Source organism: Chionomys nivalis, chromosome 3 (assembly GCF_950005125.1).
Source record: "Chionomys nivalis chromosome 3, mChiNiv1.1, whole genome shotgun sequence".
Lineage (NCBI taxonomy): Eukaryota > Metazoa > Chordata > Mammalia > Rodentia > Cricetidae > Chionomys > Chionomys nivalis.
The window spans coordinates 110,624,456-110,649,255 of NC_080088.1; the positions used below are offsets into that span (position 1 = coordinate 110,624,456).

At 53.0% G+C, this 24,800-nt stretch overlaps 2 protein-coding genes across 4 annotated transcripts; both read right to left on the bottom strand.

The window, feature by feature from the left end:
* Positions 1-94: 94 nt before the first annotated feature.
* B3gnt4 (UDP-GlcNAc:betaGal beta-1,3-N-acetylglucosaminyltransferase 4) lies at positions 95-1,141 on the bottom strand. Its single transcript, XM_057764742.1, has one exon. It carries the CDS (start codon positions 1,139-1,141, stop codon positions 95-97), a length of 1,047 nt encoding a protein of 348 aa, XP_057620725.1.
* A 2,178-nt stretch (positions 1,142-3,319) lies between these two features.
* Positions 3,320-24,212, bottom strand: Lrrc43 (leucine rich repeat containing 43). 3 transcript variants are annotated; one of them, XM_057765529.1, is made up of 12 exons: positions 24,084-24,212; positions 20,870-21,130; positions 18,946-19,056; positions 15,001-15,140; positions 12,577-12,815; positions 11,868-12,082; positions 11,196-11,527; positions 6,002-6,122; positions 5,666-5,779; positions 5,366-5,536; positions 5,029-5,062; positions 3,320-3,447 (listed from the first exon to the last, which is right to left on the bottom strand). In XM_057765529.1, the coding sequence occupies exons 1-12, from the start codon at positions 24,210-24,212 to the stop codon at positions 3,320-3,322; spliced, it is 1,995 nt and encodes a 664-aa protein (XP_057621512.1). The 3 variants fall into 3 exon arrangements, with proteins under 3 accessions (XP_057621512.1, XP_057621511.1, XP_057621513.1); XM_057765528.1 differs by having other exon boundaries at positions 5,981-6,122; XM_057765530.1 differs by having other exon boundaries at positions 3,358-3,447; positions 5,042-5,062; positions 5,981-6,122.
* Positions 24,213-24,800: the final 588 nt, after the last annotated feature.

Sequence of the window (24,800 nt, forward strand, 5' to 3'; positions counted from 1 at the left end):
GGGGAGAGCACTTCCTATCGGCCAGCAGGGGCCTGGTTTTCAGTTTCTCCTGGTGATAGGAAGCTGTCACTCAACCAGCCCTTCAGGGCTAGGGTTAGGGGGTAGCTGCACACTTGAGCCTCTTATCTGTCACCAGCGCCCACATGGTCCACATCTCCAGGGGGCTTAGACGGTGTACCAGCAGGAGCCCTCTGTACAGGCAAGGGTCCCTGGGGTTCAGGGGCTTTTGGATCCCAAATGTCTTGAAGCCAGCGTGGTGTATGGGGCTCACCCCTAGCTTTTTCAGGCACATTCCCACAAAGACATCATCAATGGGGAAGAGTTCTGCCTCTTCCATGACTGAGTGAAGTCGCCTCACAGTAGCCTGGGACATAACATAGCCTCCTCCTCCTGCATAAGGTGGGTAGTTGCGGGCCCTGTACATGGAGAATGGGATGAAGTATTTGACTTTGGTGTTCCTATTGGGCCGGGCTTGGCGGATGACATCTCCCACTAAGAGGTCCTGGGCAGGATCCCAGCCCTCCAGGAACTCCAGCACATTGGGAACATGGATAAAGACATCATCGTCTCCCTTTAGGACGAAGTGGGCCTGCGTGCAAGCAGCTGCCATCCAGCGCTGCACATGCAGCTCCTTCAGCGTCAGGTTGAAGAAATCCTCGGCAAAGTCCCACTGCAGGATGTCATCGAACTGCCAGCTCTCATAGGCCAGCAGCTGGGCTGGGGGCACAGGTCCTGCTACCCCTAGGAGAAACACCAGCTTCAGCTGCCGGCCCCTAGCCCAGCTCCCAGCCCGGCCCCAAGTGCTTCTAATAGCTGCACGCTGCTCAATATGATGAGGCTGTGACTTGATGGCCAGGAGCAGGAAGGTGTCCCTAGCACACTCAGAAGGCTCCAGCAACGTGGAGAAGTTTCGGCAGTGTCGATAGGTTAAGAAGAGGCGATGGCGGCTGGGCAGGGACAGGGAGGCATTAGCAATTGCTAAATTGGGTGGGCACTGGCTGTGCTGGGGCCTTGGCAGCACCCATAAGTGCTTGTGGGCCTTGGAGCTCCCTGTTGGTGTGCGCTCCTTCAGAAAGAACAGGCCGCTGAGCCGCAGTGCCACAAGGCTGCAGGACAGCACACAGCCCAACCTGCGCCACATAGTTGAGGCCCTGTGGGGAGAGAGCACCTGAGTCCCAGGCCTTTTGAAAGAGGGAACTTCATGACAGGGCAACAGGCAGTGGTGGTTCACAGAACAAAAATCACAGCGAGAGAGGTTAGGGGGAAGGGTGGGGCTCATCAAAGGAACTACAGCTTGGGCTTCATGCCACCCTCTTGTCTTGAGTTCTGGTTCAGGAAGTCTTACAGTGACCCAAAGACAAATGGTATTCACCATAGTCGCCTGCCCAAGGCCTGCGGTAACACAGTTCATCCTCACTTTCCTTCCTTTCATTTGTTCCTCCAGGTGTGGTCCAGCTTTGTCTTGTATCCTGCCTAAAAAGTTTTCTGATTCCTCCCACCCCCAAGCAGGATCTCATGTTCAGAAATAATCTCAAAAGCCGGGCGGTGGTGGCGCACGCCTTTAATCCCAGCACTCGGGAGGCAGAGGCAGGCGGATCTCTGGGAGTTCGAGGCCAGCCTGGTCTACAAGAGCTAGTTCCAGGACAGGAACCAAAAAGCTACGGAGAAACCCTGTCTCGAAAATTCAAAAAAAAAAAAAAAAAAAAAGAAAGAAAAAGAAAGAGTCTCATACTTGCTGTATAGCCACAGATGTTAAACACCTGACCGTCCTGCCTCCTGGGATCATAGGCAAGTTTCATGTGGCGCTGGGGAGCATGCGGGCACAACTAAGCCACCCCCGCAGCCCCAAAACAAGTTTTCTAGTGACTCTCCTTGCCTCCATCCCTTGGAGCGTGGAACCACAGCCAGAACCAGCTCCACACCTACACGTGGGGTACAGGGTCACAGGTGTAGCAGGCAAAAAACTCTGAATACTCTTCCCCGAATCTCTTTCTCATTCTTCAGTTCAAAATGGTCTATCTGGGTCAGCCTCGTCCCTGCCGTCCCTAGCGACAGCCAGAGCATCTCTTTTAGCATCTCTAGTGTTAGCCAAGCAGCTAGGAACACCCTCACAGGCATGAGATAACCCAGATAATGCTAAGAATTAAGTGACAGGAAAGGTTACCAGACCTTGGGACATTTGAGCAAGTGCATGAAGCATGGGAACAAAAAGTGACAGGCCGAGCCAAGCTGCGCGCTGGAGTAGGAGCCACGCAGACAAACCTGAAGATGAGAGCGTATGGGGACTAGAATGCCCCGCAAGGCTGAGGAGCAACACCCGAGGATGTGGCCCAGGATTAAATATGTGCCTATGGTTTGTTTTGATGTCATTCCTGCTGCAGCTAAGGACGTGAAAGACCCGGGCTGGGGGAGGGAGGAAATTGAGGCTGCTAGAAAGCTCTCCGGCTGCAACCGGAGATGAGCCTCGCGGAGGTGCGGAGAGCCACGGAGCTGTAACTGCTCCAGGATCTCAGGTGTGCGAAGTCTGCTGCCGTCCGCGCCACTCACTGAGGGGGACTCTGGTTTGTCCTGTGACCTGGTAGCCCTCCCACGCCGCAGCACCCCATGCCCACCCAAAGTCCCCGAAAAGTCCACTTCCCTGCCCGAAAGTTCGTCCCGCGGGACCGGATCCTCCCACCGTACTACGTGCCCCGGGTCCTGCGCGCCCTCGCCCTGGGGGTGTCACCAGCCTCAGGCTCCGGGAAAAGGGCCCCGGTCAGCTCCTTTCTTTCAGCCCGAATCTACAGGGCTGCGGTCGCCGGAGCCGGCAGCGCGGTGAATCAGGACAACCGCCCAGAGCTGACCCGAGACGGAGGGGCAACAGAAAGTCCGCCAGCGGAGGCGCCCGCACTCCGGTCAACGGGATCCAGGCGCCGCAGGCCGCGTGGCCTCCCCCGTCCTCCCCAGACCTACCTAAGCTCCCGTGGGAACCGCGCACCTACGTAGGCTGCGCGGCTTCTACCTGTGCGCTTGGAAACCCCGCTGGCGGGGTTTCGGGGGCGGGGCCCCAGAGAAGGCGGGGCTTCAGGGAGGGGGCAGAGAGGGGGCGGGGCTCCCAAAGGAAATTCTTCGGGGCAGGGCTTAAGGGGGCGGGGTTCCTGGAGCCCTGGGCCCTGCCCCACCCCACCAAGCTCTCCGTTCCCGGTAGCATCTGTCGGATAGGTCGCGGCTGCTGCGCTCCTCCCGATGCCCGTTGGGGGGCCCGCGCCACGCCCCCTCCCCTGCCGGTGGACACTCAGACACCCAAGCTCTGGCAGCGAAGCATCCTTTACTTTCCCGGCTAGTCAAGTAGGCTGAGGAAAGCTTCCTCCACCGAGCGGTACTGATGCAGTTGGATCTGAATCTCCACGGTCAGGGGCTCCGGCTGGTACACGCTTTCGAAGGTTGGAGTCGCCATTTTTGACTTTTCTGAGAAAACAACAGTGCGAACAGATGAGCCCCAAGGGACATATGGGATACAGGTCTCCCCAATCCTGGAGGTGCTCCTCCCTCATCCCGAAACTCAAGCCCTGTTCTCCGACGTGAAGGAACTCAGCTTCTGAAAGAGACCACGCCTAGAATGTTAGCTGTAATAAAGAATAAGTTCAATTGCATCTATCGAGATCACTGAATAAGGCCCAGCTGTTTGAGTATAAAAAATTATGGTGCTTTTTAAAAGCCGGCAAGCCTGACGGCTTGAGTTCCATCCCCAGGACCCACTTGTCCCTCTGACCTCCACGTGCAGGCCACAGTCCACGCACAAAATAAACACATAATTTAAAAAAAAGAAAGACACTGAGGATGCAGCTCAGTACGTGGAGAGCTTTGGTGGCCATAGGTTTGTTCTCCAGCACTGCATGAGAGAGAGAAAACATGTATTTTGCAGGGTTTTTGTTGTTGTTGTTGTTGTTGGTGGTGGTGGTTTGATTATTTTTGACACAGGGTCTCATCTCACTTAGGTCTGGCTGTTCTGGAATTCTCTTTGTAGACCAGGTTGGCTTTGAACTCAGATCTGCCCGCCTCTGCCTCGTGAGTGTTGCGTTTAAGCCGCAGGTCACCACTGTCTGGCCTCTTTTTTTTTTTTTTTTTTTTGGTTTTTCGAGACAGGGTTTCGCTGTGGTTTTGGAGCCTGTCCTGGAACTAGCTCTTGTAGACCAGGCTGGTCTCGAACTCACAGAGATCCACCTGCCTCTGCCTCCCAAGTGCTGGGATTAAAGGCGTGCGCCACCACCGCCCGACCCTGTCTGGCCTCTTGTTTGTTTATTGAGATAGTTTCATAGAGCCTAGGCTTGCCTTAAACTGAGGGTGATCTTAAACTCTCAGGCTTTTGCCTCCACCTCCCAGGTTGCCACCACCATGCCTGGCTTGAAGTTTTTCTTTTGCTATTTTTCAAGACAGTGTTTCTCTGTAGCTTTGGAGCCTGTCCTGGAACTTGCTGTGTAGACCAGGCTGTCCTCGAACTCAGAGATCTGCCTGTCTCTGCCTCCCGAGTGCTGGGATTAAAGGCGTGCACCACCACCGCTCGGCGAAGGTTTTCTATTAATGGCATTGAATGAATTAATCTCTAAGTACTTTAATGGCACCCCACTATTTGTGAGTCCCAGGCTGATCAGGGTGAAGGAACCCTGACTCAACAACAACAGCAGCAAAAACTCTCAAATCTAACACAGACAACTGAGTTCCAGACAAGCCTGGGCTATCCAGGTAGGCAGAAGAAAGTGGACACGGGCGGAGGGGGCGAAGGAAGGAAGCTAGAAAGCTCCGACGTAAGACAAACCTGGCTGAGAAATCCGGTGCTCACAGACTACTACAGGGGTGGGAAGGCAGGGCCGGGCCGGGCCAGGACTCACCCACCCGGGCCTTTCCAGCACAACACAGCCCGCAGCTGCACTGGGCTTCAGGATGATTCTGGGCTTGCTTCTGTGCTGGCTGGAAGTCATTCTCAGTCCCCTCATTCCTATGGTCCCTTGGGCTCAGTCCCTGTCCTCAGGGGCGGCCACTGGCTCTTACCTTTTTTGGGAACTTTCTTTATCTTCTTTGAATCCTGAGAGAAAGAACCACAAAGCCAGGTGCTCGCTGGGATCGATATTGACCCTGAGGCTGACACTGGGGTCACCCACCCCTTCCCGGGAAGAATGGGCTCCTGCTGAGGAGTGTGGTTGGCCTGGGCCGTCACCACAACAGCCACTGCCGAAGGTGCCCCGCAGCCCTGACATACAACCAGGGCCTCTCCACAGTGTCGCCACCCTCGACCTTACCCCCATCCCTGCCCGACCCAGCAAGCTGTCCATAAGGAAGGAAGAGGGGAGGCAGAGACGGAAGGGCAAGACCAAGGACCCCTTTGTACCCTGGCATGAGTCAATCTGTCAGATTCCATGGTGCGGATCACCCCAAAATTACACACAGTGGTCACTGCTGAGTCCCCAGCCAGCAAGGGCTCCAGGTACACCAGGCCACTACCCAGCACGCGCAGCACGGGCGGGTCCTGGCGCAGCTCCTTGGGTGGCTCCTTTTTCTTCTTGAGCCCCTTTTTGTCCTGTGGGCAAGGCCAGGAGCACACAGGTGTGAGCAGGACTGGGCCACACTCCCCTCCCTGCCCCAAGGCGACCCAAGCAGGCCTTACCTTTTCCTTGGCAGCCTCGTCTGCTTTCTGTTTCTTCCCTTTCTCTTTCTCTTTTTCTTTCTCTTTCTTATCTCCTTTCCCCTTCTTGGCAGGCAAGGGACTCTCGACAGGAGTGGGCAACACAGGCCAGGATAGGATCTGGAGGACAGACCCAATCTCGGGTGAACAGGGGAGGTGACTCCTGAGACCCACCCCACCTTGACCTTTCTGGAAAGGCTCTGAAAGGCAACCAAGGAGGGAACACAAATGTGACAATGTGACGAGAAAAAGGTCATTGGAAAGGATGCGGACACAGAACACTCCAGCCAATGAGAGGCCAGAGCCCCCTGCTCTGCCCACCTTCTCCTCTACAATGGTCACCGTGGTCCCTGCCAGCAGGAAGTTCTTGGCCCGCACCAGCTCCTTGAGGGTGTGCTTCATCTCATAGTTACAAGGAATGACGTCAGTCCAGGGCTTTCGGACGGTGCTGAAGAGAACTGTCCTTGGGAATGAGAGACACATGGGACTGTGTTGGCAACCTGGGGCAAGGCTGCCAAGGGACGCCCCAAAAAGACAGCAAGCACCCACAAATGGTGAGAGACCAAGACCTGGGCAGGGCAAAGGACCCAGAAAGCCAGGAAGAAACATTGGCAAAAGCTGAGCAGAGGTGCTCTTCTGGGCATGCTCCGTGTGGAATGGCAGCTGTCCACCAGCTAGAATCTATAAGGGTTTTTGTTTGGCTTTTGAAAGAAAGTTTCACTCTGTAATCCTGGCTGACCTGGAACTCACTAAATAGCTCATGCTGGTCTCAAACTTGAAGTAATCCCCCTGTCTCTACTTCCTAAATGCTGGAATTGTAGGTCTATACCACTATGCTCGACTCCAAAAATTTTTTTTAAATATTTATTTATTTACTTTTTTTATGTATACAATATTCTACCTGCATATATGCCTGCAGGCCAGAAGAGGGCACCAGATCTCATTACAGATGGTGTGAGCCACCATGTGGTTGCCGGGAATTGAACTCAGGACCTTTGGAAGAGCAGGCAATGCTCTTAACCACTGAGCCATCTCTCCAGCCCTCGACTCCAAAATTTAAAAAAAAAAATAAAAAACAAAAAACAGCTAAGTGGAAAAAACATCGTAAACGCAAGTCATTACAAAGCAATGCTTTAAAGCGACGCGAGTTCTCCTGGGACATGTGGTGGGGGGTGACAAACCAAAGGGGCAAAGCAAGAATTCCGAAGAGCGCACCGGGAAAGAGTGGAAAGGGACTCGACAGGTATTCATAGGCCATTGTTCTCAGCAGCGTCATTCGAAACGGCCAAGGGGTGGGAGTCAGTCATTGACCCACGACTGAGGAGGTGAATGAGTGAAGGGGGGAGGGGTCTCTCCATCAGTGGAAGACTACACGGAAGAGAATTCTGACCATGCCACAGCACACATTAACTCTGAAACTGCATCATGCTCAAAGAAATGATCCAGACATGGAAGGCAAACGTGGTGACCGTATGGAAGCCGAAGCTGGACAGGTCTGTAGTGAGGAACAGGGAGGAGGCTAAGGGGGGGGCGGCAGGCAGCTGGGCAGGTGGTGTTGAGTTCTGCTCTGAGATGATGGAAAAGGAGCCCGGTCTCCCGGTGATCCCTTAGCTCAGCCCCAGCAAATACAGATAGTGTGGCTGCGCTGTGTACTCAGGCAGGGTTAAAGGGAGTTATAGTCAAAGAGTCCAGGAATAGAATACAGAAATAAAGGGTTCAGTCCAGGAATATAGAAATATAAAATTGTGCCGGGCAGCAGTGGCGCACACCTTTAATCCCAGCACTAGGGAGGCAGAGGCAGGCGGATCTCTTGGTCTACAATAGCAAGTTCCAGGGCAGGCTCCAAAGCTACAGAGAAACCTTGTCTCAACAAACGAAACAAAACAAAACAAAAACTATAAAATTGTAAGGCCAAACACATTTTGGAAGGAAAAAAAACTAAATCTGGCAGCCACTGTTAACCTTTAACAAACACTTTCTTAAGACCATCCCTTAAGCACCGTCATCCTGGCAGCCACTGTGTACAGAGATCATTTTTTAGTTGTTGTTGTTTTTTTGAGACAGGGTTTCTCTGTGTAGCCCTGGCTGTCCTGAAACTCGCTCTTGTAGTCCAGGCTGGCCTCCTGTCTCTGCCTCCCGAGTGCTGTCTGGACAGAGGTAAACTTTTAACAATAGCCTCCTGCCTCCCAGCTTCCCGGCTAGGCAGGTCCTGAAAACAAAGTTAGCTTCTAACTGTTGCCTCTGTGGGACCCTCTGCTGGTACTCCCTTCATTTTTATCTGTGCCCCGCACCACCCCGTGACTCTACTCTGTCTTGCAGGGACAGCAAAAAGTGGCTGTGTCAGCCATGGGCTTTTGCAAATATTCTAATGTCCTATAACCAAAAGTTGTAAAACTTAAAATGTAAAGTGACTTTAAGCCTGACCTCAAGGTTGTAAAAGCTCTTTGACCCACACCTGGTGCTTGATTTTACTGTAAGACGAGGCCAAAACCAGCCCCATGGCCACAGCTACAGAAGCTTGCTTCTGGTTTAACAGACTTTGGTGGTTTGTTCCTTGTCATTGAGTGATCCCGGACCCAACAATAATCTTGCCAGGGGTGGTAGTTTCAGATACTAGTCAACCTTGTAATTAGGCTTTTTTTTGGGGGGGGGGGTTGGCTATTTTTTTGTTTTGTTTTTGTTTTCGAGACAGGGTTTCTCTGTAGCTTTGGAGCCTGTCCTGGAATTTGCTCTTGTAAACCAGGCTGGTCCCGAACTCACAGAGATCCGCCTGCCTCTGCCTCCTGAGAGCTGGGATTAAAGGCGTGCGCCACCACCGCCCAGCGTAATAGGCACTTTGCTAAGGGTAAAATTGTCAGCTTCTGTCTGTCACATGACTAAGTAAAAAGCGCAGAGTGACGCAAAGGTCTGAGCGTGTGAACAGTGTGCACAGAGCCCTGTGCCATCTCCAGCACCGTGCAAAACCAGATGTGGCGGCACAGGCCTGTAATCCCAACACTCAGGAGGCAGAGGCAGGCAGATTTCTGAGTTCGAGGCCAGCCTGGTCTATACAGTGAGTTCCAGGACAGCCAGGGCTACAAAAAGAAACCCTGCCTTGAAAAACACACCAACCAACCAAACAACCAACCAATCAAACAAACAAACAAAACACCTTCCTTTCAACAGAGGACATATTTAGTGTCTAGAGAGTTGATCTATCAGAGGACCAGGGTTCAGAATTCTAGCACCCACAAAATGGTTGACTCACAAATACTTGTAACTACAGCCAAGGGATCAACTTCCCACACGAGACAGGCACTTCCCCACTGAGCTGTCTCCCCACCACCCCTGCCGCCGCCACCACCACCCCCACCGCCCCCACCCCCACCCCCCACCACCACCCCCACCGCCCCCACCCCCACCCCCCCCACCCCCACCACTCCCCGCACTTGGGCTGTGGAAGACTCTCCCCGCTCTCTGGTGGCTCTGAGGTCACTGGGTCTAGACTGTAGGGGTGGCAGGCAATGGGCGCCTCTGTAACCAGATTCCAGTGAAAGCGCAACCACCGGGCTTAGGGAAACTTCTCCAGCAGACACCATTTGTTCTCAAGAATTGTCGCAGCTTGTTGACCGACTGTGTGACCCCATCACGGCTCTACTAAGACTGGACTCTTAGACGCTTAAAGCCTGTGCCTGATTTCCTCTGGACTTTCCCTCCCATGCCCATTCATTCATTCATTCATTCATTCATTCATTCATTCAGAGACACCCATTACAAAGCCCAAGCAGACCTCAAACTCATAATCCTCCTGCCTCAGCTTCCTAAACTGGGATAACAAACATGTACCGCCATGCTCACTCTCTCTCTTTGTTTGTTTTTCAGACAAGGTTTCTCTGTGTAGCCCTGGCTGTCCTGGAACTCGCTCTATAGACCAGGCTGGCCTAGAACCCACATAGATCCGCCTGCCTCTGCCTCCCTAGTACTGGGATTAGAGGTGTGCACCACCACCCCTGGCCACTCACCCTCTCTTATTAATTTTCCCCCGAGTTAAAAAGCATTGGTTTCATGCCTCAGTTTGAGCCCTGACGTAGCTCAGCAGCATAAAATGCAGGAGGTCCCGGTTCAGTTCCCAGCACCAGAACTAAACAAAAGCAGAAGGCTCAGCTGGGACCCTCGGCTCCTGACAGAGTCAGATGATTGCAGCCCTGCTTGTTTTTCTCCGTGGCAGCAGGACAGCTGTTTCCTGTGCTCTGTCACCGCTGGGAGCCGAGGCCCGGGATCCCTGGATCTCAGCAGGCTTAGATCATGCACTCAGCATGGTTTAAACCAATGCCTAGGGGTGCAGCTCGGTCCTGGTGATGCTCTGCAGACACTGAGACTTGGGTTCCCTCCCGCCACCTCGAACAAACCCAACAACTCTTACAGCCCATGGTAAAAGAAGCTAACTAACCTCTCACACCCCAGGACGTCAAAGTGGCAAAGCCGATGAAGGGTTAAATGTGTGAATCAGAGCTCAGCCACACTATGTGTAAATAGCCATATTGTTTCCTGCATTCTCATGAAAGCCAGCAGGAAATTTATCATTCAATAAACGCATGCAAAGACGTGTGTGTGTGTGCGTGCGTGTGCGCGCGTGTGTGTGTGTGCGTGCGTGTGTGTGCGTGCATGCGTGTGTGTACACGCCTGCATGAAAATTGGGTTAACTAGGCAACAAAAGCCTGGCTTGTAAGCCTGGTGAGGCCTGAGATTTGAGCTACTCAGGGGACTGAGCCAAAAGGATTTCAAGTTTAAGGTTGGCCTAGAAAATTAGTGAGTCTTTGTATCCAAGCACAAAGTGAAAAAAAAAGATTGGGGTTGCAGGCTCTGCCATAGGGAACTTGTCTAGTAATATGAGGCCATTGCTTCAACCTCCAGTACAGCACACAAAACAAAAAAACCTACGGCTTGAACCCAGTGCCTTGCTGCATTTTATATGAACACTTTCCATATAGACGGAAAAGCTAAAAGAAGAGCTGGAGAGAGGGCCCAGAGATTAGGAGCACCGGCTGCTGCTCTTGTAGAAGACCCCGGTTCGGTTCCCAGCACCCACATGGCAGTTTACAAGCAGCTATAGCTGCAATTTCGGAGGGCCCTGTACCCTTCCAGAATCCTCAGGCCTCGGACACATTTTCAGTACACTTTTGTACACGCGGGCAAAACACACACCCGTAGAAAATAAACACATCTGGTTTGCTTTTTAAAAGAAAAGCTATAAGAACCCAGTTCCAATGGCTGAGACGGGAGCTGTCTTGTGTTCTCTCTATTGACAGGAGAGCCAGTCTTTCATAGAATCCGGGGCTCAGAGTGGAAGGTTAGGGCTCCAGAAAAGAAAGGTTTGTGGCTAAACTCAAACCCACCTCTAGCTCACAGCCTACAGGCTAGCTAATAAGAAGGCACGGCCTTGGGAGTTCTTTGTGGCTCAACAGTCAGAGGGACCCTCAAGGGAAGCTGCAAGGACAGCCCTGGCTTGTGGCAACCCCGAATGCTCCGCCCACCCGCAGCCGCCTTCTACCCTTACCCTGGGGATGGACAGAGCCGTGGATCTATGCGAGGCCGTAGCTTTGACAGCTCTTCCAAGGAGTCGATCGACTGTGGCAGTGGGGCAGAGCGGATGGAAAGGGTTGTCTCCGACTCCTCCATATCTGTTATCCCAGACTCTCCGGAGTCCTCTGCCATCTGGTTCATCTCCTCAGCTATAAACTCGGACAACTCCTTGGACAGGCCCTCAGGCGACTCTGTGCGAATCCTCTGACGGCGGGCCGGGCGACCTGCTCGGGTGTGGCGCCGGGCCCCAGGATGGACCCCCAACAGAACCTCTGACTGGTCCTCCTCGCCACCCTCCTCGTCTAACTGCTCCCCGCTGGAGGAGGGCTCGACCATCTGCGAGCAAAGACAAACACGCCTCGGGCTGTTATCCCAGTGAGTGCTGGTTGTCGCTCTGTGAAAGCGGTGCTGGTGCTGGAGAGGGATCACAAGGTCACTCGCAGGCCAGGCAGGTGGTTTACAACTCAGCCACTCAACCTGCCTGGGGAAGGGGATATCAGGCAAAAACCAGGCCCCCCGAATAGAGGAGGTATGACTATGTGTTGAAGATTTTGGGGGGAGGGCAGCGGCTAAAAAGCTGTTCTGTGTGCACACAAAAGCCCGCAGGCCTGTGTGAAGTCCACTCTGCTCCCTAGCTCGGTCGCACCTCAGCCAGAACACTGTCGGGATGGGTCTCTGCCATCGTGCTGGTGCGCGCGTTCCCTTCGGCATCCTCGTCTTCCACAAAGTCGTAGGTCACATAATAGCTGTAACTGATGAAAGGGCCTTCGGGTCCTGGCTCTGGGTCCAAGACAGAGCTGTCAATAACACCCCTGACATTGCCGATGGTCACCAGAAACTGTGCCTCACGTGCCAACAGGTCTGCAAGGAGTGATGGCAGGACTGAGAGACTGGGCTGTCTGCTGACCTGCCCACCCACAGAGTTAGAGTCCCAGCTCTGCCGAGTTCACCGGGAGGGAGCCCTGGGTAAGCCATTAGATAACTATGAAGTCTTGTTTTCCTGTTTGCCAAATGGGGGTGCCGAGAGGCGCGTGGCAGAGACAGTTCTGAGGGAGGGAGAGGTGGAGACCATCAGCTAGCTGTCTCAGCTGTGACAGTAGCTGCTACCCCCAGCATCCCACCACTCGGCCAGCAAAGGCCCTGGTGCACCTCACATCAGGAGCCACAAGGGGGTGGTGTCGAGCCACCATAGAAACAAGATCCAGAAAGACCAGACGCCACCCCACGTCCCAACCACAGGGGTCCCACACAGAGAAAGCCCACAAAGTACTTAGTAGACTTGACCAGGGCCAAGGGCAAAGGGAGAGCTGCTGGCCAGCTTACAGGGCAGAGGCCTGGGTGTGTGATACACCTACCACCATGAATGCTGAGCCCCCGGAACTGGTGCTTCTCGCTGGGAGACACGGTGATGTCATCCAGCACACAGAGGCGTGCCAGGCTGTCCACGGTAAAGCCACGGTAGTAAGGAACCAGGGCCAGTGGGTTCCCCTGCAGCACGAGCAGCCTCAGGTGCTTCAGGGTGCAGAGACCCGCTATCATGCTCTGCAAGTCGGTCAACTCGTTGAAGCCCAGGTCCAGGGAGACGAGCTGGGGCCTGGAAGGTGGGCCAAGATGCTGCTTAGGCTCAGTGAGTGGAGGCTCAGCACTCTGGGCCACACGCCTTGTTCTGCCCTGGACCCGGATCAGCTCTCCTTTCTCTCCAGAACACAGCCTGTGTCCTTGGACTCTCTCTCTCAGCCCTCCCCATCTGGCTTCCACCTGCACGTCCTTCTCTGCCAAGGATCAAACCCTGCTGTGCCTCTAGAAGGTTCTTTACAAATTCCCACTGACAGACATGCTGGAAACCCCTGCAGGAGGGTGGGCCAGGGAGTGTGGTGGGTGTGGGGACTGGGAAGGAGGATCACCAGGCTGTGGCTGGAAATCTCTCTCCAAAGCCACAATGGCCATGGCCACAGAGAGTTCGCCAGCTCATCCTCTAGGACACAGGGGCGAAGAACGAGTGTGCTAGCACGAGCAAATGAGACTGGCAGGCAGGCGAAGATGAAGCCCAGGCCTCCAGGAGAGACCAAGACACAGGAGCAGCAGAGCTCTGCCCATGCCACAAACTACAGAGCCAGCTCACGCTGAGGCCGAAGAAGCACCAGGAAATAATGTTGTCACACCAACTGTCGTGGTCACCCCACAGCCTGGACCCAGCCTCCTCACTCTCTCTCCTCTGTTCCCCTCTTCCCAGGCCTGTTCTGCTATGCTGGTCACTGACCAGTCCTGGAAAGGGCCAAAAGGACAATGCAGGGGATCATCACAGGCCTTGCACGACGTCATCCTTCCTGGGGATAAATCCTCCCACTTGTTTGTTTGTTTATCTATCGCTATCTATCTATTATATCTATCTATTATATCTATCTATCTATCTATCTATCTATCTATCTATCTATCTATCTGTTTTTCAAGACAGGGTTTCTCTGTAGCTTTGGAGCCTGTCCTGGAACTCACTCTGTAGACCAGGCTGGTCTCGAACTCCCAGAGATCCGCGTGCCTCTGCCTCCCAAGTGCTGGGATTAAAGGCGTGCGCCACCCCTGCCCGGCCTTGATTCTCTCTTTTAATTAACATGCAAGTTTGTGTGTGTGTGTGTGTGTGTGTGTGTAATCCCGAGCTGGCATTGAGCCCAAGGTTATACTATATTTTGAATCAAAAGCCAGATACTTGCTCTGTCAGTGACATGAACCTACATTGGCTGTCCCAAGAAGATCAAGTGTGCTGTTTCCTGTGTGTGTTGTGTTTGCTGAAGCCAGGAGACAATGGAAGGAAGGAGTCCCAATGAGCATAAGACAGGCAGATTGGTAAGAATAACAGAGAAACGAGGAAGCCTGCGGTCGAGGTCGGCCAGAGAGGGCTAAGGAGGGGGACCAGGTGTTCTATCACATCTTCAGCTACACACTGAGTTTGAGGCAAGCCTGGGCTACATTAGATCCTGCTGTCTTCAAAAGAAAGGGGGTGAGGGGCCAGGCGGTGGTGGCACACACCTTTAATCCCAACACTTGGGAGGCAGAGGCAGTCGGATCTCTGTGAGTTCAATGCCAGCCTGGTTTACAGAGCGAGTTCCAGGACAGCTAGGACTGCTGTGCAGAGAAACCCTGTCTGGAAAAACCATAAAAAAGGGGAGGGGGGAAGCGGAAGGAAGGGAAGGGGGAGGGCAGTATAAAACCCAACCTTTGGAAATGCCCTCAGTGGCTGAAATCCTGGGGCTTCTGGGGCCATCCTCCTGCCCCAGCTCCCTGTGACAGCCTCCAATCTCTTCATGCTTCTCACATCCCGAATTTTAAGTTTCCCTCTGTGAATCCACCAAGGAGACACAAACTGGGGGTGGGGGATGCCCTGCACAAGCGCTGATGGATGCTCAGGGATAGTGGAGTCCCAAGAGCTGTCTCTAAACAGTGGTTCTCAGCCTGGGGTGGTTTGCCCTCAGAAGACTGGCTTCTGCAGAGAGAAGCAGATGCTACAAGCACCTAGCAGCTAGAGGCCAGAGTGCAGCTAAATGTCCCCTAAACAGAAGGCATGGCCAGCTGATGCCACAGAGCTAAGCTGAGGACCAGCTGCTGGCATCCTTGTCCCCCCCGGAGCTCCAGTGGGGTATTGTGACCGTGAGAATAAAACCCTAGCGTGCGTTTAGCCGCCTTATAGAAGTCACAGGACGAGCAAAGCCCAGCCCTACAGGGCCGAGTCACCCCCCACCTCATCTTAATGCCTCTCCCTCCTTTCATCCAGGCCCCCAAGTTACCAGTTTCTGGAGGTGACATACAGACTCTCCAAAGGGCCCAGCAGTTTGTTGTGGCCTAGCCCCAAGTGCTGCAGGTTCGGGGGTGGAGGTGAGCACAGACACACCATGCTGGATATCAAGTTGCCATAGAGCTCCAGCACCTGAGAAGGAAGAGCACTCACTGTGATGGGGGGGGGGGATGTCTCACCCCACAGGCTCCTCCTCCTACCCCAGGAAACTCAGAAAGGAGTTTGGGTTGCTAACTTGCTTTAAAAAATACAGTCATGGCTAGGCAGGTGCACGCCTTTAATCCCAGCACTTGGGAGGCAGAGGCAGGCGGATCTCTGTGAGTTTGAGACCATCCTGGTCTACAAGAGGTAGTTCCAGGACAGGCTCCCAAACCACAGAGAAACCCTGTCTCGAAAAAACCAAAAAAAAAAAAAAAAAATACAGTCATGGTGCATGCCTTTAATCCCAGCACTCAGGAGTTCGAGACCAGCCTGGTCTACAGAGAGTTCTAGGACAGGCTCCAAAGCTACACAGAGAAACCCTGTCTCGAAAACCTCCCTCCCGCATAAAAAGAAAAGAGAAAAAAAAAAGTCAGAGGCTGGCATAGCTCGGCTGGTAGAGATCTTACCTAGCTTGCGCAGGGCCTGGAGTGCCATCTCTAGCTCTGGATGAGTAACCCAGAGTGGTGGTATGCTCCTGTAATCCCAATATTTGAGAAGTGGAGGCAGGAGGATAAAGAGTTCAAGATTTCTGGGCAGTGCTGCTGGAGGTGGTGGCTCACGCCTTTAATCGCAGCACTTGGGAGGCAGAAGCAGGTAGACTCTGTGAGTTCAAGGCCAACCTGGTCTACAAAGTGAGTTTGAGAACAGCCAGGGCTACCTAGAACAATCCTGTCTCTGAAAACCAAAAAAAAGGGGGAAAAAAAGGAAAAAAAAAAGCGGGGGAGTGGGGAGTGCTGGGAACTAGTGAAAGCATAAGCCCGATGACCTGGGTTCGATTCCCAAGTCCCAAGGTGGAAGGAAAGAACTGTAAAGCGGTCCTCTGGCCTCCACACACAGACCACAGCACATGCGCCCCCCCCCCCAAATAATTAAGTTGAAAACAAAAACCATCTAATGTAGGAAGAGTGGGTGAGGCAGTGTGTGCTTGTAACCCCAGGACTCAGGAGATCCTGCCTAGCTTGGGCTACACAGTAAATCCCAGGTCAGCCTAGACTTCACAGCAACACCTAGCAACACAGCCTCTCAAAGGAAGGGACTGGGGGAGGGGCAGGAAGCACAGGCTGCCCCAGAGGGAAGGCTCTTCACAGTGAGGTGGGAGGGAGTGGATGGGGGTCAGGTGCATACAGCCTAGAACCCTTACTGGGGGGATTCAAGAGAGGGTTTCCTTGTGTTCCTAGGCTGTCCTGGAACTCACTTTGTAAACCAGGCTGGCCCACCTACCTCTGCCTCCTGAGTGCTGGGATTAAAGCATGCACCACCTCCACACCTGTGCCTCTGAAGACTCCCGGTGAAGTCTGCTCTACCCTTTAGTTCTGTTTTGTGTGTATATGCGAGTGTGTTCACATACACTGTGGGTGCTCATATGTGTGTGTGCACCCGCACACGTGTGTGTATGTGCTTGTGTACATGTATGCGCGCTCATGCATGTGTATGTGTGTGAGGCCAGAAGACAGTTTCGGCTCCCTCAGAGGCTGCTTCCCTTGTTTTTTGGGACAGCCTTCCACTGACCTGGAATTTACTATAGAGACAGATGGCTGGCCAGAGAGTCTCAGTCCTGTCTCTGACTCCTCAACACTGAGATTAAAAGCACACCCCCAGCCGGGCGATGGTGGCGCACGCCTTTAATCCCAGCACTCGGGAGGCAGAGGCAGGCGAATCTCTGTGAGTTCGAGACCAGCCTGGTCTACAGAGCTAGTTCAGTTCCAGGACAGGCTCCAAAGCCACAGAGAAACCCTGTCTCGAAAAAACAAAAAACAAAACAAAACAAAAAAAAGCACACCCCCACATTTTTTACACGGGTTCTGGAGAGCCAACTCAAGTCTTCATGCCTGCAAGGCAATCCCTTTACTGACACCTGTCTCCCAGCCCCGACCCCACCTATTGTTTTAACTTGGTAAATTTTACACAGGCAAATCTGCCTTTCAAGTATACGACCCACAGGCTCTAATTATATCTGCAATACCAGCTACCATCACCACCGCAAATGGATTCTGAACAAAAAGCAGACGAACAGCAGACCCCACTAAGCAGGAAGTTCTCCTGGTCCTTCTTGACCCCTGTGACCTCTGCTGACTTCTATTTCTGTGGACTTTCCACTTAAACATATTTCATTAAGTACAATTATACATATGATCTCTCTCTTGAGGCTGGAGAGATGGGTCAGCAGTTAAGAACTCCGGCTGTGCCGGACGGTGGTGGCGCACGCCTTTAATCCCAGCACTCGGGAGGCAGAGGCAGGCGGATCTCTGTGAGTTCGAGACCAGCCTGGTCTACAAGAGCTAGTTCCAGGACAGGCTCCAAAGCTACAGAGAAACCCTGTCTCAAAAATAAAGAAAAAGGGGCTAAGGAGATGGCTCAGAGGTTAAGAGCACTGACTGCTCTTCCAGAGGTCCTGAGTTCAATTCCCAGCAACCACATGGTGGCTCGTGGTCATCTATGGTGAGATCTGGTGCCCTCTTCTGGCATGCAAGCATACATGGAAGGAATGTTGTGTATATAATAAATAAATAAATCTTTAAAAAAAAAATAAAAAAAAATAAAGAAAAAAAAAAAGAACTTTGGCTGCTCTTCCAGAGGACCTGGGTTCAACTCCCGGGTCCCACATGGCAGCAGGCAACTAGCTGACTGTAACTCCTGCAGCTCCTGTGTGGCACCCTCACACAGACATACATGCAGGCAAAACGCCAATGCACATAAAGATACAAATACATAAATTATTAAAAAAGATTTTTCTCTCTTTAAAATCCGGTTTCTTCCATCGAATGTGATGTTTTCCTAGGTGACTGCCAGTGCCCTTCCTTTTTTACAAGTGAGCAAGATTCCATTGCTTGGAGAGACCATGTTCTTCTCCTCTGTCAGTCTGACCACAGGTCTCGGGTCATCCCCGCTTTCCGTCTGTTGTGAACAGCAGGGCTAGTAACCAGAGCCTCCCGGGGTCCTTCCCGGGTTCTTGTCGCATGTACCACAGAAGAGAGGAGTCCAGAGGATTTTGTAACTTTATAAGGAACACGGCCTATGTTTTGTTTTTTTTTTTTTTTTTTGGTTTTTCGAGACAGGGTTTCTCCGTGGTTTTGGAGCCTGTCCTGGAACTAGCTCTTGTAGACCAGGCTGGTCTCGAACTCACAGAGATCCGCCTGCCTCTGCCTCCCGAGTGCTGGGATTAAAGGCGTGCGCCACCACCGCCCGGCCACGGCCTATGTTTTAAAAGCCTGGCGCTGGGTCCCGTGCACAGCAACCCTAGCCAGATCTGAGGGGGACAGGTGAGGGGCAGGACCTCCAGAGCTGTGGGGGACAGGTGGGGGGCGGGACCTCCAGAGCTGTGGGGGACAGGTGAGGGGCGGGACCTCCAGAGCTGTGGGGGACAGGTGGGGGGCGGGACCTCCAGAGCTGTGGGGGACAGGTGAGGGGCGGGACCTCCAGAGCTGTGGGGGACAGGTGAGGGGCGGGACCTCCAGAGCTGTGGGGGACAGGTGGGGGGCGGGACCTCCAGAGCTGTGGGGGACAGGTGGGGGGCGGGACCTCCAGAGCTGTGGGGGACAGGTGAGGGGCGGGACCTCCAGAGCTGTGGGAGACAGGTGAGGGGCGGGACCTCCAGAGCTGTGGGGGACAGGTGAGGGGCGGGACCTCCAGAGCTGTGGGGGACAGGTGAGGGGCGGGACCTCCAGAGCTGTGGGGGACAGGTGAGGGGCGGGACCTCCAGAGCTGCTGACTCTAAGACCCCATATGGAACCTGTACCTTCAATGTTGGGGGCAGATTGCTAGCATCGATTTCCTCGATTTTATTGGCACTCAGAATCAACTCCTCAAGCTTTAGAAATTTCAGGAGATCTTTGTCCACCAGAGTCACCTGGAAGGGAAGGAAGGGAAACTGAGGACCCTGGTGAGCCAGGTTGCACTGGAGCATGTATGTTCACATGAGTTAGCGCCTGTTCTGCTGCTGTGACAAAATGTCACGACAAAGCCACCCTGTTTACCCTGGCTTATGGCTCCAGAGGGTTAGGTGTCTATAGCGGAGGGGAAGGCACAGCACGGCAGCAGCGGCACAAAGCTGAGTGCTCACACTCCAACCACACACAGGAAGCAGGGAGGACAGGAAGTGGGGTGAAGCTACAGCCCCTCAAAGCCTTAGTGATGGGCTTCCTCCAGCAAAGCTGCACCTCCCAAAGGTTCCACTACATCCCCAAAGAAGTGTTCAGATACCTGAGTCTGGGGAGTGGGGGGACAGCTCTCAGTCAAAGCTCCGCAACTGCTCAGCCCCAGGTCCAACTTCCCACCCACACAGCATGGTTCTGAGGGTTTAGAGGCCCAGCTCCAACTCTAAAAACAAGCTTTTGATCTCCACGCCAGTGTCCTGTGTTCTTCCTATGTTGGATCACAGGACTCCTGGGAAAACAAGAATCCTCCACCAGAGCCCAAGGAACTTTCACTATAAGGGGCCAGCCCTCGGGGCAAGTCCTTCTTGCTGCAAGCTGCCTTTCAGCCATTCTATTTATTTATTTATTTGGTATACAATGTTCTGTCTGTGTGTATGCCTGCAGGCCAGAAGAGGGCACCAGACCTCATTACAGATGGTTGTGAGCCACCATGTGGTTGCTGGGAATTGAACTCAGGACCTTTGGAAGAGCAGGCAATGCTCTTAACCACTGAGCCATCTCTCCAGCCCCTTTTAGACGTTCTTTAGGCCAAACCAGCCATCCTTCCCCTGGCGGGACAGTGTCTCCTGAGACCAGCAGAGGTCCTGGAACACACATAAATACTCGTTGGCATGGTCTGTTTTGCTTGCACCCTGTAGGTGGAGCCTTGCAGTCAACTCTACTGCTTCAGCTCTAGGTGGTATTGAGAACTAGGGCTTGCATAGGTCCCTCTGTGAACTCAGAACCAAACAGAGCAGGAATTTGGTAAATGGAAGAATAAAAGGATGCACGGAGGTGTGGCTAGGGAGGGGTGTGTTTGTATTCGCCACTTGCATAAGCAACACAATAAGCACATTATAGTCATCAACATGAACTTCAGTGAGCCATTCTTAGGGTTGTTGGCATTTCCTGATAAATTTTACCTCTTCCCAAGAAAAGCATATAGCAGTTGGCCGACCTGGTCTTCCAGAATTACTGTGGCTTAGACGGAGCAGGGCCTACCAGCGGCTTCATCACTATACCCATGAATTCTGGTTTCCTGTGGCCTCAAGGTCATCAGAAGCCCTCCCAGACTGAGCTTCCCTTTCCTACGGTGACCAAGTCTACTAGTGTGCCCAGGATTGGGGGGTTTCCAATCCTCAGAAAGTCCCAGACAAAACAGTATGGTGGGTCACAGGGGAAGGAAGGAGAGACTTAGGGAGGCTGGGGTCGTTGTCATATTTATGCCTTATTAATATGACAGCTTTCCAAAAACAGGTCTGCTTGATGTTAGCCAACCCTCTTCCACCTTAAAGAAAAACATCATGTTCCTTTAAAGGTCTTTATCAGGAGGGCTCACTGCAGAGCGCACAAGAGTCAGCCAAAGACATACAGGACTGAGCTCCTCCGGGGTTAGAGACAGGGAGAGAGCTACACTCAAGGTCACGGAGGCCCTCCTGTTGCCTAAGGAGAGGTCAAAAAGACAGGGTCCCCCAGAACCAACTCCCGAGGCGGCCCCCCCTTCCTGTCCGTATGCCCAGCACTCACCCCCTTGTCCACCACCCGCAGGGACCGAAAGTAGGAGTAGAAGAAAGTGTCTTTGATCCTCAGTGGGTGCTGGATGGCCAGCTCTCTCAGGAAATGGTCCTCGGCGCTGGAGCCCTTCATCAAGGCCCACGGAGAATGGCTGCTGCGGACCAGACCCAGCAGGGCCTCCACAGTCTCCTCGCCAGCACTCACGGTCTCCTCCTCCTTGGGGACCAAGTCCCTCCAGGCTCGCGGTGTTTGAGGAAGAAAGCGTGACTTATTCTGCAGAGGTAGAGATGGAAGCTTTCTCACACTGACGTATGTCTACCGCGTTCACCATAGCAAGTGCACGTGGTGGGGCTGTGCCAGTCAGGGCTCTCTACAGGAACAGAACTTACAGAATGTGAAACCACACATACATGCAAGATTAAAGGGAATTTATTAAAATGGCCCACAGGCTGTGGCCCAGCAGTGCAACAATGGCTGTCTACCAACAGAAGGTCCAAGAATCCAGCAATGGTTCAGTGCCCAAGGCTGGATGTCTCAGCTCATCTTCGGTATATGCCAGAATCTCCAAGAAGTAGGCTCTCACGCCAGTGAAGGAATGAACTTGCCAGAGAGAGAGCGAGCAGGCAAAGAAAGCAAGCTTCCTTCTTCCATGTCCTTTTACCGGCTGCCAGCAGAAGGTGTGGCCCAGATAAATGTGGATCTTCCCACCTCAAAAGATCCAGATTAAGAGTGGGTCTTTTTGCCAGGCTGTGGTGGCACACACCTTTAATCCCAGCACTCGGGGAGGCAGAGGTAGGCAGATCTTTGACAGTTCAAGGCCAGCCTGGTCTACAGAGTGAGTTCCAGAACAGTCAGGGCTACACAGAGAAACCCTGTCTCGATATAACAACAAACAAAAACAAAAACAAACTCAAAAATCTCACTTCAGATAATATATTTAAGAAAAAAAAAAAAAAAAAACAAAAACAGACCTAACAGATGTACCCAGCTCCTTGGATTTTAGTGAGTTCCAGGTGTGATCTAGAAGAGCCGTCACAGGCTAATCCCAGCACTCGGGAGGCAGAGGCAGGCGGATCTCTGCGAGTCTGCAAAGCAAGTTCCAGGACAGCCAAGACTGTTACACAGAGAAACCCTGTCTTGAAAAGACAAAATAAAGAGACAAGCCATCCCGGGCTCAGAGAACAATCTGCAAGAATTTCTCATGTCCCTACCGCCACGTGGTTCCCAGGGGTCAAACGCAGATCATCACGGCTGGCAGGAAGAACTTTCTACCCTGAGCCATCACAGGGGTCCTGGTTATCTGAGACAGGGTCTTGTGTATATCAAGCTGGCTTTGAACTCACTGTATAGCTGACAGTTACCTTGAACCCCTTGATCCTCCTGCTCCCATCTCACAAATTGAGGGACCATAGGCACGCACCCCCACACTAGTGATGGGCGGCCGGGAAACAAAAGAGCCACCTCTGTTTACACACTAGGTGTGGTGAGATTAGGAACTCTCTAGAAGAGTCTCTACCGACTGAGCTACATGCCTAGCATAGGATAGTTATTTGTGGGAGCAGAGCTTTACTGTGTAGCCAGATGGGCCTTGACCGCTCAGTCCTCTGCCATAGCCTCCTGAGTGCTGAGTTCCCAGTGTGTGCCACCACACGCAGCAGGACACAGAATATCAAAGACCAAGTTCCTGTTTTCATGTCACTCTGGAGTTGGGAACTTTGAACGTGCAAAGCAGAATAGCTGTGGGGGCCGCAGAAGTGGTTCAGTCAGTAGTTAGGAGCACTCGACGCTCTTCTAGGAGACCCAAGTTCAATTCCCAGCACCCAAGTCAGGCAGCTCTAAAGTGCCTGCAATTCCAGCTTCAGGAGATCCAGTGTACTCTTCCAGCCCGAGAGCACTTGCCCCAGCACGCACATACCCACACAGAGACACACAAGTAAAAAGAACTCAATAGATAAACAGAATCAAAGGAGAGTTTAGTTTGACAAGGCACAGGAGGCTCAGTAGGCAACCTGGGAAATGGAGAAATCGCAGCGGGAAGGCTTTCTTTGGGGGCGGCAAGGGAAAGGTGAAACTTGAGCCTTGGTGAGTAAAACATGAGTGTGCTCCTCAGAATCTGTCCCTCCAGGCAACGGTTGAAATACGCCTCTTCAGATTTTATGGGCTTGTTGATTTTGTTTAGTTTGGTGCTGGGGGTGGGACTAAAGGCCTCACCCCGGACAAACACGGAAAACACTTAGCTCCATCCCTACCCCTAGATCCATCTTCGAAGTTCCAAAAGCTTAGGACGGTGCCCAGCACAGGTTAGCCATGGGCCTGCATCTCTTGACTAAGCAAACGGAGTGTGTCCCTGATGGGTGGCTGTTTCCCTCTACAAGGGGAAGGCCAGTTTGGCTGTTTAACGGGATAGAGTGTGGGGGGGAGGCCCAGGTGACAGCCCAGACTGTCAGGACACATTTTCAGGGACCTCTAAGTCTAACCAGGCTGCTCATCCCGACCTGTGGACCCAGCTGATGACAAAGGTCCTCCCTGCATATTGAGCAGGATGAACGCACAAGGTGGAGTGACCGGAAGAGGATCTTCCCGCCCTGTTGGACCGATCTTTTTTTCCAGCTGCGCTGACCATGCCCTTGGCTGTATTTCCCTCAGTCTCTCCTCAACCTGGAAAGAGGGCAGAGGTCACACAGCGCCCTAGGCTTCCCAAGTCCAGCAGTTACAGGAGGGAAGCAGGCTGGGATGGAAGGGCAAAAGACCCTGCCCAGAAGGGGAAAGCTAGCCCCGTAGCCCCAGAGCACAGGGGAATCATTTTCTCTACATCTTATCATGAGCGGCTGTAGAGTGTTCAACACCAAAGCTCTTCCCTCAGGAATCTCTTCCCTCTCGCATCTGCAGCCTAGGCTACATGAGATCAAAGGTCAGCTTGATGTGCTGGGTCAGTCCATTCTGGGCCCATCCCCACATGGCAAGGGGGGCACTTGGTCCCTGAACTCCTTCAATGTTCCAGATAGCACTGTTCACGCCAACTCTCAAATCAGCCAACGCCACATCCAAACCTCCCAGCCAGTCTCAAACTTGTATCTGAGCATCTCCTGACCACTAGGGCAGCCAGTTCCCAGCTAGGTACCACCTACTTCGGTTTACTCTATCCAGCCATTCTGGCCCAGTCCCAGGTCCACCCCTGCTGGATCCTTCCCTCCCTCACCCCCATCCCCGGCGTGGGAGCACGCACCCAGCTCCCGGTGCCACATGGGAATTCACGCAGACACAGCTTCCGCAGATGCTCTTGTACAGCGGTGCTCAAGGTCCCGGGTATGCCCTCGGTCTTTCGGTAGCTCGCGCTGGAGTCTCTTGTCGCCATGCTGCGAGAAACTGGCTCGTTGCTACGCAACCGCCAGACGCGTTACCCTGGGTGCGAAGAGCAAGTGAAAGCCAACCTTCCCAGTATCAAAGACCCCAGCTAAGTTTCTACCAGGCTGGCTGCGGCACCTTGCAACAGCAGGTAGTGGGCACCTCTTAGGGGATTCTTTCCCTCCTCCCAAAGATCTGTGGAGAGGCTGACTGTTGTTTCCCCACTCGGCAGCTCAGAGTTTCAAAGAGAAAAAATTAGTCCGAGGTTAAACATTTAGGACTCTAATTAGGAGATCCCAGTGCAGTTCTATGTATCTGCGAATCGCTGAGCACCAGACCCATTTTAGACTCATCCAATCTTCTCTTGCCATGCCCGTAAGCACCTCCACGTGGTAGGGGCTCTCTGCCTGTGGTCTCTGAATTTGATGAGATGACTGACTGGGGCACGCAGCATCTTTGTGGAAGTATGATCTAAGTACCATAAAACTCAAAGTGCACAATTCTGTGATTTTTGGTGGTATTCAGAGTACACCGCCGTGATCTCATCATTTTCTGTCAAGTTACAAACCAATGAAGCAAATTCTACCATCTGCTCTGC

Excerpts from the sequence above, each read along its gene's own strand:
- B3gnt4 (XM_057764742.1), bottom strand. The coding sequence starts at position 1,141 with ATGTGGCGCAGGTTGGGCTGTGTGCTGTCCTGCAGCCTTGTGGCACTG.
- Lrrc43 (XM_057765528.1), bottom strand. The coding sequence starts at position 24,212 with ATGGCGACAAGAGACTCCAGCGCGAGCTACCGAAAGACCGAGGGCATA. Across the intron at positions 15,141-18,945 it reads ATCTGCCCCCAACATTGAAG|GTGCTGGAGCTCTATGGCAA; the intron begins GTACAGGTTCCA and ends CTTCCTTCTCAG. Across the intron at positions 6,123-11,195 it reads CGGCTCTGTCCATCCCCAGG|GACAGTTCTCTTCAGCACCG; the intron begins GTAAGGGTAGAA and ends CTCATTCCCAAG.